At 36.0% G+C, this 13359-nt stretch overlaps 1 protein-coding gene across 12 annotated transcripts in view; it reads left to right on the top strand.

Annotated features, from left to right (window-relative positions):
* The window catches only part of CTNNA3 (catenin alpha 3), a 447191-nt gene that overhangs the window by 308639 nt on the left and 125193 nt on the right, over positions 1 to 13359 (top strand). For all 12 annotated transcript variants that reach the window (XM_090144866.1, XM_090144867.1, XM_090144868.1 and 9 more), the window contains one exon: positions 11420 to 11576. In XM_090144866.1, coding sequence (XP_090000992.1) covers positions 11420 to 11576 — 157 coding nt within the window. The remainder of the gene's footprint in view (positions 1 to 11419; positions 11577 to 13359) is intronic.

Below are 13359 nucleotides of genomic sequence, written 5' to 3'. Positions count from 1 at the left end.
TTGGTTGAGGAATGTATTTAAAAAATATTTAATTTTATATTGATAATAATAGAACATAGAGAGAGTGCTGCTGTCATATGTTTTAGGGAATGAAAAATAATTCCTGTTCATGGTAATAGCTTTTAGTGGGAGGTTTTTCTTGAGTGTTGGCAAGTAGGTAAAATATAAAATGTTGCTGTTGTTCAGTGTGGGAATCCATCTTGCCCTCCCGGTATGCAAACAAATTTGTGATGTCATCAAATCTGTTAAAAAGAAAAGGAAAAGAATCTACAAAAGCAAGCAAACAATTATATTTTTGAAAGGGTACAAAATGATAGTTATTTTCTAGTCTAGGATTTGGGTTTGTTCCCCTCATGTTTCACTGAAGGGATGTATTGGAGGAAGTCTCTTGATCCTCCCTCTGTCTCATGGCAAAGGCCAAAATAAGCAATAGATGGTAAACCTGTTGGATATAGAGGTGGAAGAATTTCCTAAATGTAGAATATCTGAAATAAGTAGACAAGGGTTCCAGTTTCTCTTTCTAAAATGCCACTGATTTTTACATTTACCTCGTATTCAGTCTGATCAGCTTTCATGTGGGTCAACAAGTATGTCCAGCAAGCTAGACTAACAAAAGGAGGAGCTAGGGTAAGAAGGCTGTGGAAAAGAAATGTGTATTTTTGAGTGTAATGATTTAGCCTGTTATTTGTCTAGGCTTCTGCGTAATTATTGGGACCCTTTTTTCTTATTTCTTTAAGATAGTCTTCTGGCATTGTTCGCTTTTCCCAGTATGTCAGTTTTTAAAGAACAGCTACCAGGAGAAAAACGGAGCAAGCAAGCTAGATCAATTTCCTTTTCAGTTCCTTCTGTTCTGTAATGCTGAGCAGCCTTATGAAGAGCAGTCAGGTGGTGGTGGTTGACAGCAGGCTCAACATGAGTCAGCTGCAGGCACTGACAGCCCAGAGGGCAAACTGCATTTTGAGGTACCTTAACTACAGCATAGCCAGCTGGTCAAAAGAGATGATTCTTCCGCAGTAGTTAGCATTGATGTGGCCTCACCTTGAAAAGTTCAAGCTCTGGATCTTAAAGGAGTTTAGGGCCTCCAGAAGGTGGCAAAAAGGAAAGGTGGTAAAAGAGCTGTCATATGAGGAAATGCTGAGAACATTTGGGTTGTTCATTCTGGAGAAGAGGCTGAGAGGTGATATCCTTGCTCTTTACAACTTCCTGAGGAGGAGAAGCAAAGATGAGGTGGCAGTCTCTCTTCCCTGGGAACTGATGACAGGACGTTTGGGAATGGCACAAGGTTGCACCAGAGGAGAATCAGACTGGACATTAAGAAAAACATCATTTACTGTGATGATGGTTTAACTCTGGAACAGGCTTCCTAGAGAGGTGGCTGATGCCCCGTGCTTGCTAGTGTTCAAGAGTCATTTGGATAATGCCCTTAATAACATGCTTTAAGTTTTGTTTAGCTCTAAAGTGGTCAGGTAGCTGGACTGGATGATCTCTGAATCATAGAACATCCAAGTTGGAAGGGACCCTTTAGAATCATCAAATCCAACTCTTGACTCAACACAGGATCACCCAAAAAACAGACCATATGTTTGAGAGCATTGTCCAGATGCTTCTTGAACTCTGGCAAGCTTAATGCTGTGACAGTTTCCCTTGCCCAGCCACCCTCAGGTGAAGGATCTTTTCCAGATACCCAGCCTCTGTTGCAACTCCATGCCGTTCCCTTGGGTTCTATCTCTGATCACCTGAGAGAGGAGACCAGTGCCTGCCCTTTCACTCCTTCTCATAAGGAAGCCATAGGCCACAATGAGGTCTCTCCTCAGTGTCCTCTACTGTGGGCTGGACAAACCAAGGGACTTCAGTTACTCCTCATACGTCTTCCCCTCTAGACTGTTCAACATCTTTGTAGCCCTCCTTTGGGCACTTTCTATTAGTATTATGTCTTTTTTGTATGGTGGTGCCCAAAACTGCACCTGTACTCAAGGTGAGACTATACCAGTGTACAACAAGACAGTCACTTCCTCAGCTGGCTAGCAGTGCTGTGTTTGCACTCCAGGGGACAGCTGGTCTTCCTGGCTGCTGGGGCACACTATTGACTTGCTGTTCAACTTACTCTCAACCAAGACCCCCAGATCTCTTTCAGCAGAGCTGCTCTTTTGTGTTTCATCCCCTAGTCTGTCTATAGAGCCAGAGTTGCCCCTTCCCAGGTGCAGAATTTGGTACTTGTTCTTGTTAAGTGATCTGCGCAGCTCTCTGATTTGAAAGTCTCCCAGTTGAAGTATTCTATTCTGTTACTCAAAATAATGAGTTGATCTGTGGAACATATTTATCTGCCTCAGGTTTCTAAGCCATTCATATACAGATCTGACATTATCATCTTCAACATTGTACATTTGTTTATCCAAGTCTGATATATCTGTTTTTCAGTGTTAGCTGGACTATCTGGAATTCATTTGCAGTATTCAGGGATTACGGAACTGCTTCTTTATTAACCTATGTACCCACAGTGAGGAGAATGTAAAAACAAACAAACAATAAATAAATAAATAAAAATTAAAAAATCCCACCAAAACAAACAAACAAAAAAAACAACTACCAAGGTTCTTAGGAGAAACCAGATCTTGCAGACCTTTCCTCTTTGAATTTTAGTAATTTCAGCACAGCTCTGGTGCTTTCTTTTCTGTCTCTGAAATGGGTAGCCATAAAACTTTTACATGTTTCTGGGGTCATTTGAAATTTTGTTTATTCCTTTCAGAAACATAGTGGCATCAGGAGTTTACTAGAGTGCTTTTTGAGTCTGTGGCTGCTGCTCTAGATACCTTCTACAGACATTTGTGTTGTCATCTTCACTGATTACACTATGGTTCTGTACAAAGTAGCATGAAAGCTTTGAGCAGCCTCTCAGTTGCAGCAGTGTGCCTTGTGGACAAATATTCAATTAAAACTCTAAAGTCCAAGAAGGACCTACCTGGTCTCTGTATGCTTTCTTAAAATCATGATCATAACTTTTTTTTGTTATATTTTGCTTAAGCTCTTAATGTGAATTCCCCTATAAATATTTTCTTAAAACTAAATGTTTTATCTGTTTTTTTTTCCCTTACAAAAGTCAATAGGGGATTTTATTTTTCCCTTTGAGTTATATTTTGATTTACACTTAAATTGTTCAGCTCTTCCAGGTTGACACAGATTGGTGCATATTATTATTTGCTTCTAAATTATTTTCTGAAAAGTCTGTACTTCATTGAACAAACCTGAAAATTTTCCTTGGTAAAAATGAGACTTCATAGCTAATAAGTGGGCAACATTCTTTTGATGTGTTATTTCTTTTCAGATACTGTAGTTTAGTTGTGATGGTATAGATTTTTGAAACTGGCAATCTACATTTCCTCTATATTTGCTTTTTCATCAGAGAAAATCAATCATCCATTTTGTTCTTTGCTCATAAAATGGTGGAGGATACTGAAGAAGCTTTTTATAGGTGTCATAAAAACAGTTTGCCAGTATCACTTTCATAACCACCGTTGTTTCATCATCTTGTTTGAACTGGCTCCGTTGCATCTGCTTTTATCTGTCTTAACACCATTTTATACACACACAGCAGTCTTGTGTAAGGGCAGAAGTAATAGGGGAATCACAGAATCATAGAATGGCTTGGGTTGGAAGGGAACTCAAAGATGATCTAGTTCCAAGCATCTGCTATGGGCAGGATTGCCAACCACTAGATCAGGAATGTGATAAATCAGTGAGTTGTCTACCATCTGCTTTAAAAGAGATAAAACAGATGTTAGTATCTCTAACAGTGTCAGCTATCTTTTTATGTACCTTCTCCAGTCTTTGAATCAAGAGATTAATTAAAAGTACACATCGTGACTTAATATTTCTGAAACCAAAGCACAGACGTTTTGGTGAAGTAATGCATTTTGCTTGTAGCTTTTTCCTGTGTCATGCACAGTGCTGCTGAAGTTAATGAAAAAATTCTTGTTAATCAAAGAAATCTCATTAACCTTACTATGATAGTCTGCTTGAATGCTCCTGTATTTAATTCCTTCTTTTACACCTTTGCTTCACAAGCAGTTTAATCTGGTGTACATCTCCTGTGCTGCTAGAGATTCAGTCCCTGCCTACTCTCAAGCTGTGATTTCTGCTTCCTTCCCTTGTGACCAAAGTAGCATTCAGCTGTATGCATCAGGTCACTAAGAATTAAGTTTGGAAGGGAGCAGGAAGGTTAGTTTTCATTCAGGACAGTTTTCTGATACAATTTGTTGTATGAGTATACGAGCCTTTCTCATTTCCTCTGGCATAGTTATTGGCACTAGTAGTTGTAGGCTGTTACCTTTTCCTGTTTGTGGAGATTGAAGTTTGTCATTTTAAAAAGATGGTAAAGCTTGTGACTTTTTTTAACTGGCATAGAATCCTAATGCTGTGGGCCAGAAGAATGTATTGGAAGGCCTAATGCTTTATGCTCTAATGCTAATAGGCTTAGCTGAATATTTGCTTTGGCTTGAACTTTGCCCATCGTTAGTTTGAAGGAAAATAAAAATTAAACGATGACTCTCAGAATCCCTTGAAAATCTCACATTGGAAGTGACTGCTTGGTTCTTTTATGATAGTACTTAGAGAATAATTTATTGCAAAATGCCCAGAGGTTTTCTGTCTTACCTTTCATCTTTCAGTTTCTGTTGTGTAAGAAGAGAATCCTCAACAAATTCTCAGATTGTAATGTAAATAAAAATATCACCCACACATGCTGAATGGCCTCATCTTTCTTAGCACTGCAGAAGCTGTTCTGTTTTATTCTCTTATGATTGCTCCACCTGTGGTTGCTGCAGGTATTGGGAAGCCAAAGGGATGAGGAAGTTTTTTAAAGTTGTTGGAGGGTATATGTTCTAGGTGCGTGTTGCACAAAAACGCTATGAATGTTCTGTAAAGAAATTATTTTTCCATGCACCTTTAAAACTTGAAAGCTTTCTTCCTGGTATGGTATTTCTTTCTGTCTTCAAAGTCATCATTTATTGTGATTTAGTAAGTTTTCTCAAGATGCCATGTTTTGTTGCTGGCAGTATTGCAGCAGAATGCTAGGGAAGAGAAGAAAGGCAGTAAAACTGCATTGTTAGAAACCTGAAATAAAAACAAAAAAAAGCATATATACTGAGTCTGGGGAGGGGAGAGATACAGTAGGAAAGCGTAGAGTAGTACATGACAGCATAATAATACCTCTGTTAAGAGATTTATTTTCACATGTTTTTTTGGAAAATAGGGGAGGACAGCAATAAAGAGCTGAGAATATGTATAGTTGTAGAATGCGGTAATAGAGAAGTATGAATAGCAGAGATGGGAACATTTTACTCTTATTGAAACAAGAAGCTGAAACCACACTGATCATGTATGGTTCCATTTGCAGTAAATTTGTTTCTTGATATTGAGCACAGCATTGCTCTGCTGCTTCCCAAGTTTTGGGATGCTTTCCAGCAGCGGTAGTGTGTGTGTGATGGGGATCCTCATGGGTGCTTCAGCACCTTCAAGGCAGTTAACAGTATTGTTTGCAGGGAACAACAGATGGATGCTCCAAATCTGGCAAGTTCTGGTGCAGCAGTAGAGGAACGTGTTTGTCAGTGTTCAGGTAACACTGCAGCTACTTCTGAGGAAACCTAGCTTAGTATACTTGGTGGCTTTGTTTTGTTTTGTTTTTGTTTGTTTGTTTTTCATTTTATTCTTAGTAGGTTTTTTTTTGTTGTTTTGGGTTTTTTTTTGTTTTTTTTTTTTTAAGTTTCTCACTTCTGTTAATACTACAGTAGAAAGTGAATGAGGTAGAGACAAGTTCAGTAAATCTGTAGCATGGCCAGGGTTAGGACTATCTGGTCTACATTCTTGTATGTGCATGTATGATGTGTAAGTTGCAGCTAAGGACCAAGCTTCTGGCAGTCTGTAGTGTCTTCTGTACAAGTTTTCAAAGCAGACGCAAATTTTCCTTTCTTCACACCCACCTTCCCCTTCCATCACCTGTATAGGGGCGGACGTCAGTGAGTTTTAGGAATAATAGCATGTTTTTCAGAGAAGTGTCTAACCTGGAGATGTGTAGAGAGGTAAATCTCACAAATTTGGCCAATTCATGTTTCTGATGAGCTTCCAGGTTTTTTAAATTATAGTTTAAAATGGTTTCCATAGAAGTAGCAGCAACTTCAAGGCAGCAAATGACTACCAGTCTGTGTTGAAATTATTTGTTCCTGGAAGCCAAAATGCTAAAATGTCATTGAAAAAGGCAAAGAGAGGTAACATGATCTGGAAGTGGCTTTTATACATTACATTTGTGCAGTGATAAACACAAAGTTTGTGACAGTCTGACAATCAGTTACATGGTCCAAGATAAGGCATTCAGAAAAACTCCAAAGTACACACCCAAATGTGGATGATGAATACTTACCTGCATTTTCAGTTCTTTTGCACTTTTGTAATATTTCAAACTGAAATAATGAAAACGCCTCTTCAATTTTCATTTTTTACTTGTTTCAGAATTATGCTAGGATCTCTCTTCAGTAAGTTCAGTGCCACCTTATTTCTCATTTTTTACTGTCTGCGTTGAGCCCTGCAGTAATCTTCTCAGCAACTGAAATTGGTTTCTCAGAAGTGCAGATACTTCACTAAGGTTAAAGAAAGGAAGCCTTCAGTGAGCATTTAAAGATCACGTAGTCCACATTTCCTCTTCTTACTTCTACCAATGCAGGATCAACTCTTCATGGTTTATATATAATCCTGCTTTATATATTTTTGGTTTGGCAGGTGGTGAGCATTTGCTTGCGCATCATTTGTTATGCGCATGCACACACAGCCATAACTATTATTCTTTTCTTTATCCCAGTAAAAAGTTTTATCTCAAGTCATGAGTTCTGTGGGTTGTTTTTTTGTGTTTATTCCCCCATCTCGCAGGGAAGGGAATGAGTGAAAAATAAAACAGGAGACTGATGTTCTTTTTATGCTCCCTGAAAGTTTCTGTGAGGATCTGCAGGATGTGATAGGCACTACCATAGAGGTGGTACTCCTGAAGCACTAAATGCAGAACTGTTTTTAAAAACATGATCTGAGTGCAAGTCTTGAGTCATGGTGTTTTCTCTCTCATTTCCCTTCTTGATTTTTCACGTCATTGAAATTTAAACGAGGCATTGAGAAGAACACCTTATGCCTCCTTTCTGCATAGAATGGGTAGAATGGTGGTTAGGAACTGAAAATACTGTTGATATAGAGAGTAAAAGAGAGGATTTCAGTGCAGGTCCTTTCCTTCTTTAGTTTGTGTATTCCTTTGTACACGTATAGGATTTTTTCATTACTGTCTTACCCAAGTCACTTGTAATCACCATTGGGTGCAATTTCTTACAGGTTAGAAATAAAGCTTAACTTTTGCTTTTATTATATTTTATCACCTCTAATTGAATAGAAATCATAAGTGGTTGACTCCATCAATACAGGTACTGAGAGATACGGTAACACCGTAACTGAAAAGCTGATCTGAAGTGGAGTTTAAAAATTTTGTGTGGTTGCATCTTTTTCATTTTAAGTATTTGTTTTAATAAACAGAGAAATTTGGGTTAGTGGTAAAACCACATGTCAGTTGAGGATGGCTTTATCATAATATGTTACTGCCTACTTTAAATAAATACTTCATATAGTATAATGTATAGTACTATATAAATAGTACTTTTAAGTATTTATTCAATAGTAGTACTATTTATATAGTACTATACATTATACTATATGAAGTATTTATTCAAAGTACATTGTTTAGTGTCAAAGGTTTTATTCAGAGGAATAACAATAACAGAGAAAAACGCTGAACACTTATGTTTAAAAAATGAGCACTAATAACCTCTTAAATTCCCAGCTTCTTTGCAAAAAATAGTACATGCTTGCACAGCCTGTAGTAGAAGCAATATAGGTATATGGAAATTGAAGCCTTCAGCAGTTTGAGCAGTCTGTTGACTTGAGAAGCCAGAAGCAATTGGCTATCAGAGCATAAATAAAAGTCTGCAGGGAAAGACCTTATATTCCCAAAGAAATGATGCTGCAAATATATAGTGCATATGGGAATGTGAGCAGAAGATATGCTTATGCCTATAATATCAGCACCTTTGCTGTTGTCTTCAAATAGGCCTTTCAAGGAGTAGAATGGAGTAGAAATGACCAATCTTTTTATTCATGTCAGCATTGCTGTGCTACTGTTATTTTTCAAATAGTCATTTTTTCCCACTTTTTTCAAATGTTAGAAATAAAATAATCCATGATTTTGCAGTGATCCAAACTGTACTTGGCATTCATTTTGGGAGGTCTTCTCATCTCTCTGGGATTTACTGTGTTTCTTAGATTTTATTGGAGGAGAGAAACATGCATGAAAATTCAAAAAAATGTTGCCTTCCGCACGTTAAGTATTTTAGCAGATTACGTTTACTGATAATTGCATTTAAAAAGTGTAATTGAGTGGGGAATTGGATGATGGTTTTCATGAGTGCACCTGTTTTTAGGGGTGGGATTGTACACTGGGGCAGATCTGCTGCTAGATGATATAGCTGCTAAATGATGGTTCTGCTGGTTTTGCAGATCTGGAGTATGGCTAAAATAAGATTGTGTAATACATGGCAAGGGGAATAGGTTGAAGAGATGTCTGAAAACAAGGGGACAATTGCATGTTTAGCATAAACCCCTTTCTAACTAAAATGGGAAAAAGAGTCATCAGTTCTAAGTCCATTCTGGATCTAGCTAGAGCATTGCTTTGTCAGACACTTGTTGTGGGCTTGTCACATCTATTATTTTAAAAGTCAGTGGCTTTGTTTTAAGTAGATTGTGTCAGTCTTCGATGAAACTTGTCTTTAAATGTATGTGGTGTGATTCATGAGCTGTATTTTTTTTCTTCTTTTGTTTTGTAAGCAAACAGCTTAACCTGTAGCTGGTGATTGTGGATTTGCGATGCTTTTGATTTGTTTTAAGACTATTCCATCATATCATAGATGCACAGCAAGTGATGCTTTTAATCAGATATTTAAAAAACAGGCTGTGCAGCTTTGAAAAGAAGACCCACTATTTTCAGATTCTAATTGCTCAACTGTTGAACGCTTTTCTCCCTAGCATTTTCTTTTTGCATTTAATCAATATTAACTTGATAATTTGGTTCTTTCCTAAAATTTTTTATTTGTGAAAACTTAGTAGTGTGTTATTTAAGGCTATCTGCATGGTGCAATGGTATAAATATTAAGACAAAATTAATTGTCTAAAGGGTTTAAAGTCTAATTTAAGTAATTTAGGTATTAGTAATCTAGAAAATGAGCATTATTTGGTGTATTTCATAGCTTTAAACATAATTTTGCATATCCTTTGTTTTCCAAATGAGAAAATAATTTTGTGAAGTTGCTGCTAATTGGTAGTAATTCAAAGTGGTAAGAGTCCTCCTTGCATTTTAGAAGTCAACCAAACAGTGTTTAAATTAAATGATATTTGAGTGTATTTGTTACATTATTAATTATTAAGTAGCACATTTGTGGTGATTAAATTCCTGATTTATGAAAATACATGGTAAATCATTTTAGTATGCTAGTATAATTATACCATGTTGGTGCTATTTTATATGCAGCAGATTAAATGTTAATTATACAGTCTTCCTTAGTTGAGCAATTAGTATACTTGTAATTTTAATCTCAAACAAGTTCTTGGTTTTATGTTAGAGAATTTTAGGTAAATGAAGAGCTTTTTGCCAGCTCAATGTGGGTAATGTTTGGTTAGTTTGACTTTTTGCTGTTGCGGTGGGTTCTTTGTATATGTGTCTTTTTTGGTGGTTGCTTTTTTCCCCTACTTACAATTTGATTTTCATTTAATCTCTACAGCTGGTCTCTGTCTTCAGCTTTTCCTGCAAAGTGAAAGGTTTTTTTTTTTTTTTTTTTTTTTTTTTAGACCTATGATAATGATAATTCATGCTGTTCTCTCTTAAATGGGAGAGAAACAATTTGTGTTTTTTTTTAGAAGTATGGCGCTCTGAAATGGATGAGATACTGCTCTTAAAAGATGAATACTTCAAAAGTAGAGCAAAACACTTGCCCTCATGATTTTTCAAATATTGTTTCTGTTTTTGCTTCTCAGACTGTTGTTTTCTCTGATAGTATTTTCTATTTTTTAATCAGTTGGCATGATAGACTTGCTTCTATACAATACACATTTTTGTGTAATGTAATAATGATTTTTTTGTTGTTGCTATCTGTCCAGCTGGTTCCAATTCTAAGTTTGTTTTTCCAGTTGCAAATTTGATTTTCCTGCTGGAGAGTAGGATGCTTTCATACTGGTCTCTTTTTTTTTTTTTTTTGTACATTTATGCACTGGTGAAGAAAGCTTTTTCTTTTCTTCATTGTGGTTACATACCCTCTTCCCTCTCCAGCTACCTGGCAAAGTAATAATAAGATGGTCTATTCTTCTCTACCAGAGCTGTTAGTAAAAGACTCAATCCCAGCAGTTTTATTCTGAAAGCCTCTATATTCTCTTCTGTTACATGAGAGCATGAATATTACTAAAATTTGTAATTACTTAAATTTTACCAATTTTGTAATAGGTAAAAAACAAACAAGCAGGAAAAAACAACAAAAACCAACAACAAAAAACCAACCGATTAAAACTCATCACACATTTAGTTTATAATCCCAAGCAGAGTCAAGAGGATTGGTAATAGTATAAAGAAGCACCATTTGGATTTAGGATGAGAAATTTCCTAGTTCTTACTCTTTGGTATAATGGAGTTGTTCCAGTGGCATGATACTTGAACTGTTTCATGAATGTATACCCTCAGCTCTGGGGATTAGTGTGGCACGTTGTTTTGATTCTTTCTATTCTTCGCTTTAAATAGTATTTCAACCACTTCCCTCAATAAATAATGCAGTTTGAGTTATACAATGTTTTTGAATGTAACATCAATAAAAAGCCACATTAAAAAAAAAAAAAAGCTCAATAGCTGATTAACTGATTTAAGTGATATCTAATGAAGTAGTAACTTTACGATCTAGTATTTTGTCTAACATTAAGTTCCTTCTAGAGAGATGGAATCTACCCTCTTAATTGTGAACATATCTACTGCTTTTAGGCCTAACTGATTTAGAAATACCAGAATGATGCTACCTTTATATAGATTTCCTACATGTTATTTCCTTGCCATTGATTATATATCTCTTGACCCCCCAGCAACCTGCTTTTACATAATAAAAACTGATAATATCTCTTTGAGTGAAAATACTCCATAGTAGGCTCTTCATATTTCCTGAAGCTAAAAAGGAAGTTAGCTTTGGCAATGCCTAACAGATAATAGTTTGGCAGTGAGCAAAAGAAGAGTTGGAATAACATAAATACTTTGTTTCAAAATACATAATTATTTAGTTATGTTGTTTGTTTATTTGTTTGTTTTGCACAGGTTATTAACGCAGCTATAGCTCTTTCTGCAAGACCAAAAAGTCAAGTTGTAAAAAACAACATGGAGATGTATAGGAGCATATGGGAGAATCACATCCATGTTCTTACTGAAGCTGTGGATGACATAACAAGTATTGATGATTTCCTTGCTGTATCAGGTATGATAGCTTTTAGAATCAGATTATTTTTCTATGTGCTTCAAAAACTTTTCATAGGAGAGTCATTTTTCAACTGGAAACCAGCAAGATCAGTTTGTTTAAGGATTTGTGAAGCCTCCTGTATGTTTTAAATGTCTCGGCATAAGTGTTTCTACTGTGTACAGTGTAGAAGTCTTGAACAAATTGCATGTGTGTGAAGCAGAATTGCTGTATTTGAATGGATGCATTTATCCAGTTTTATGGTTTCATTTGCTTCTAACTTTTAAAATCCTCTGCACTGTGTGAAGTCTTTTTCTGTGAAAGGAAGTACATATCAGTGTGTATATACATAGAAGATTGTCTGGGCAGTTCTCTTCCCTCCCAATGTAACATTATGAAAAATACTGTAATTTAGTATTCAATAGATCCTTCAAAGCTGTTGTAATTTACAATGGTAATACCAACAGAAACTTTCATTGGGACACTTAATGAATTGATTGATGATTTTTGACTTCAGGAGGAAAAAGAAAGTGGCACTGAATCAGTTTCTGTAGTTTGGTTTTTCCTTTAGCTGTGCAGTTACTAAGCTTCCAGTCATCCAAAGTTTTTCTGGATGTTTATATGCTGGCTGTTTATTTATGTAAGTAAGTAAAACTTGGTTCTACAGTAATTTCTGTGATAGACATAGAAATTAGAAATCACGTGACTTACTTTTTAATGTTGATACGTTTAAAAACACCTTATAAACAAAATAACCCAAACTAGTCATACCTTGTATATTGATTGCTCTAAAGTTTACTTGTGTATTCCTGTGTTTTTTCAAAAATACCATCTTTACTATGGTAACTTGAAACTGCTGGACTGGAGTCCCCGTAGCTGAGTATCAAATGGTATTTCTCTTGTGATTGAAACACTGATTGAGACGGTGCAAAAACCATAAGCTGAAATGGCTCTTCAGGATCCTTCTGAGTTTGCCTGTTGCTGGATAAGATCTTCTCCTTGCTTTACACTGGTTGGTCAGTATAACTAACCAAGTGATTTAGGTTTGAATGTAGAAGAATTTCCTGAGAAATAGTGTGAATTGACTATTTGTTGAGCTCCTGTCCTAAATGTTATCTAAGCATCTTAGTACAGAAAAACATAACCTGAGATTGTATTTAATAGATGCTGATTACAAACCCTCCTTTTGCTTATACGGTGCGGGAGGTTGCAAATCTGAAATTTCTGTAAATGATACCAGAACTGTTACTAAAGTGAAGAAAGAGGTCGATTTTCTCCATTAATAATAAATCGAATCCTAAAACTTCTACCTACTATGAAATACCCTATGTTTTAAAATTCTTCATTCAATTTGAATTAAACATTTCTTTTTGACTATGCAAATGCAATCTATTTAAATATCAAAGTTCAGATATTTTTTATAATTTCCTTGTTTTGAAGAGTAATGTAAGAAAGTACACTAGCATTTGGAAAAAAATATATCCATCGGTGGGCAATTACTTGTTTCAGAGTAAACCCATAAATTTTTGATCTGTTCTACATTACTTGAGTATAGTGGAGTGATTCAGTGTTTCACAGTTCACAAAAGCAGAAGCTATAACTTAAGTAGCAGTGGTGTGCAGGCCTATTTATCATGAGGTCCAAAGAACTGAACATCCATGTACTTTAAACCATATGTCAAACATCCTCTGTAAGCTTTTTCAGGATGTTTTTGTACATTGTCATTTCATGTTTTCACTTAAGTGAATGCTAAGTAGATGTTTCCTTATGACAGTGTCATTTATTTCCTATGAGAAGATTTTTT

This window comes from Phasianus colchicus, chromosome 8 (genome assembly GCF_987193195.1).
Source record: "Phasianus colchicus chromosome 8, bPhaCol1.hap1.1, whole genome shotgun sequence".
Lineage (NCBI taxonomy): Eukaryota > Metazoa > Chordata > Aves > Galliformes > Phasianidae > Phasianus > Phasianus colchicus.
The sequence above is the reverse complement of the archived record's forward strand: the minus strand, read 5'-3'. Positions and strand labels throughout refer to the sequence as shown.